This window comes from Globicephala melas, chromosome 16 (assembly GCF_963455315.2).
Source record: "Globicephala melas chromosome 16, mGloMel1.2, whole genome shotgun sequence".
NCBI lineage: Eukaryota > Metazoa > Chordata > Mammalia > Artiodactyla > Delphinidae > Globicephala > Globicephala melas.
Window position 1 is genome coordinate 4700536 of NC_083329.1, and position 4151 is coordinate 4704686.

Below are 4151 nucleotides of genomic sequence, written 5' to 3' on the forward strand. Positions count from 1 at the left end.
TAGGCAGGGGAAAAACTCATACCACTGTCGTCACAGTAAAAATTCTCATACTTTCTGACCAATTTAAGATCAAACAAATGTGTCCATGCCTATTCCGGAAAGTTACTAACTGATCACATCAATATTTTATTCTCTCACAGTGGAAGTTTGACACGGGTTTACATTTTTTTAAACTTAATTTATTTCGTACCAGCTAGGAGAGGGAAGATATTTGAGAACTGAGAGCATAGCAATACTAAATGATAAAGATATAAGTGACTTTTAACACATTAGCCACACTATACAAAGTCTGAGATTAATTCCCAGAGTCCTTTGCACACTTAGTCATGATTTTGCTCTTTGAAAGGAAGTGTTTCTCATTCCTGTGCCAACTCCATTGCGAAAGGACCTTTTCATAAGTGTCTTCTCCAAAACTGGCTTTAGAAAATCCAGTCCCTCTCTCCTGTCCATCCTCATGGGGCAGCTGTTCAGTAGGATATGACAAAGCAGTCAGATTTTCCAGACACCTGGCAGTTGAGATGGGGCAAGAGGGAGAGAATACAGCTTTAGCGTTCAAAGCTTATCTCAATAGTAACAATTTTCAAAATCTTATGGCAATAAATCCAATATTTAAAAAGGGTTTTGCGAAAACACTTTTTTTTTTTTTTTTTTGCGATACGCGGGCCTCTCACTGCTGTGGCCTCTCCCGTTGCGGAGCACAGGCTCCGGACGCGCAGGCTCAGCGGCCACGGCTCACGGGCCCAGCCGCTCCGCGGCATGTGGGATCCTCCCGGACCGGGGCACGAACCCGTGTCCCCTGCATCGGCAGGCGGACTCTCAACCACTGCGCCACCAGGGAAGCCCTAAAACACCTTTTAAAATATATACTTTATCAAAATACAAAACATTATCTGGAGCTGTGTACCCTCTTTTCTAAATTTACACTACTCATGGGATTGTAGCTCTTCAGTGTTTGCATCCTACACCGTACAGTTATCTTGTTGCTATTACTTTATAAAGAATCTTTCAAGTGGCTCTAATTAGTCTTGGGACTGGTTTTTTAAATTCACTGAGAAAAACAACCCATGATAACCAAGTTTCAGCTGGAACCACTTTCCTTCTGGGGTCTATCCTGGGCCATTTGCCAGGGTTCTCCACGAGGATGTGTGTGAACTTGAGAGTTGACATCTCTGTCTTTTGACTTTGGTTCAGTTCCTCCTCAGGGCCTCAAAGGCCTGGATGATGTAGGATAGTGTAGGGAGTGCTTCATTGTGGAAGAAATAAGTCTGGAATCTTAGACCTCAGATTGGCCGTTGAGAACTTGCAGTTCTTACTAACCCCATACTTTGTAGATGAAGAAACTAAGTACAGGAGCAAAGGGGCATGATCAGTGATCATGTGTGCTACATGTTTTATGCGTATCATCTCACTTTATCCCCTCAAAAAGCTTTATGAAATCGGTACTATTATTTCCTGGTTATAATTTCCTTTAAATGAGGAAATTAATTAAATGGCTTGTAGGTGAAGCGGGATTTGAGCTGAGACATCTGACTCCAAGCCCATGTTTTTCAACTGTATTAGAACTATAAGAGGACAGGGGGGCTGAATGTCCCCTTTACAAATAAAGAAACATACTTCAGTGTCAAAAGCACACATTTTCCTATCCTGATGCAGGAAAACAAGTTTGGTTTGGGGTTACTTTGGAAGTTGAAATGGGGCCAGTGCATAAAATGTTCCCTGGGATTCTTCACCCATCAGTGGGTGGCTCCCTGGAGGGTCCAGCTGTCAGAGCTCCGAGGAAAACCATTCCCACTGTTCTCTGGAAAAAAAGATGGGCATTTCTGAATTTTGGATCTGGGAATTGTCAGAGAATTTCGGAAGTATTGGTCATGGGAAAACCAATCAAAAATTCTTACACTGTGTTTTACCCTGTGTTAGCAGAGGAGATGTAAGTGCGATACAATGCCATCTATTTGAAATTCCCAGCAAGGAGGGGCCTATGAGTCATTTCAGGAAGGGAAGCATTCCAGTTCTTTCCAGAAATTCTCATGATGCACCTTTATATTGCAAAAACAAAACAAAACAAAATGCTTCATTTCTAGTTATGAGATCCCCAAAACATCACTAAACATCCCTAAAAAGATACTGATGAACTTTGCTGATCCATGAAGGGAACCCTTATCAGGCAGACTCGTTAACTGAATAATACGGTAGATTTGCCTGGTTGATAAACTTTATGAAGTTCATAACAAATATTATAAAAGCTTATATGTCCTCTGCATAAACACTCACCCTAAACAGTCGAATTGGCACCATTATTATGTGATTCAGTTATAATGAGAACAAAATTATCACATGAAAAGGTAGAAATACAGAAAATGCAGTGAAGGAAGAAACATTTCATTTATGGACAAGGATATCTCATAAGAACAACAGAAGAAAGAACATTCTTAATTTAAAAAAAACCCTACACACAAGTGCCTATTGCTCAAGAGAAATGTCATGAACAAACCTTCAGGGAAAGAATAGAAAGTAATTAGCAACACACTTGAGAAACTATACCAATTTATGGATTGAGAGTCGTCTCCTTGATCAATGTGGTGTCTTATAGAATCAATGACTAAATTAATGCAGAATGCTCATAGGAGTGTAAACCAGGAAAAAAGAAGCTAGATTAAGTAAACAAGAAATAGAAAAATGACAGATGCAAAGATTAGTGAGAAGACGCATAATATAAATAGCTAGATCATTATGTCTGGACATATATTTATTATTCAGGATTCATGTGGCATCTCATTATCCCAAAAGTGGTTTCATAATTACATCAATTTCAGTAATTACAGTATGCTTTTAGTGAAGCAAAGTTAAAGTACAAAACACTATCAGTGACAAAAGATATTTAAAATTTTTAGACCAAGTATTGACATAAAACCCCTGAAATGTCATGTAGCAATAGCATTAAAAATTCTGAAGAAAGACATTCATTTTCTGAATGTGTGGAACAGATCAATAAATATAGTTAGGAGTTCAATCAATAGGCTTGAATAAATATATGAAGTAATATTTTATATGATATTCATTAAGAACTGGCATATCATCTATATTCTATATCAGAAGAAGTTACCATTTTTGTAAAACTAAGAAAGATGCTGTTTTTGAAAACTAATCCATTGTATTTTTAATACAGTTTCAATGGTTAAATGTTCACTTTGATTATGAGTGGATGCATGTGGAACAAATAAATTGTCATGGGCAAAATAATTTACATTTTACAGTGACATGAATGCAGGGGCCAACTTCTAAATAATTCAACGCAAATTTTAGTATAGTCTGTATCATCTATTGTAAAAATGTTTCTTTTTACCTAATTTTATGACTCTACTTATATTTCTTTCATTGTAAACTCTAGTAACAGGGAAGTACCTTTTCTTTCAGATATTCCCAGAGATTATTTTGAATTTCCATACTCTGCAATTCTAGTCATTTAGTCAAGCATCAAAAATAGAGGCAAATCTCTTACCTTAGAAGATGGAATCGGATGACAGCAAAACACATGCATTGTAGAAATCAACAGAAATAGAATAAGACTGGATTTAATGAGCTGCAGAGTAGGAAAAAAAAAAAACTCAGAAAAGTCTTACTCAGGCAAATATAAATTAAAAAGCATATACAAATTCAACATTTTTCTTTGTGGAAAAATACAATCTTTTACCTGATTATTTTGGACTTCCTGAAATCTCTGTAGGTCAGTGATTTTATTGCCAAATTCCTCACCCTTACTGTCAGATCCTCCGTTGGTGATCCTTTTATACCAGGAAAGTTCAGGAGTAAAAATAGCAACATGTCCCATCATATGTGACTAACTGATCTGGCCATGGCCTTTTGTTCCTGTTAAGTTGGAAAAGGACAGTAACATATAGGCGTTGTCATTGACCTGCCAACCATTGACTTCATTTAAAGTTTGCTGTTAAAAATGTCCTTCAAAAGTGCTGTCTTCTAAACTGTGTCTCTGTGACATAGATGGCCAGAGGTCTCAAAAGGAACCAAAAGTTTGTTTAGCTCAGAGTTTAAACACTCAAGAAGTATGATATTATTTCCTTGAATATCAGACGTCTCTTTTCAGAGAATAACGCACAAGGAGTCCTTGCAGGAATGAAGAGCATCAACCCAAA

General features: G+C 37.4%; 1 protein-coding gene across 1 annotated transcript; it reads right to left on the reverse strand.

Annotated features, from left to right (window-relative positions):
• Nucleotides 1–324: 324 nt before the first annotated feature.
• Nucleotides 325–3829, reverse strand: NPS (neuropeptide S). Its single transcript, XM_060286735.1, is given in 4 exon segments — nt 325–477; nt 480–506; nt 3500–3580; nt 3692–3829. Coding segments are annotated over 4 exon segments (399 nt in total).
• Between the last annotated feature and the right edge of the window lie 322 nt (nt 3830–4151).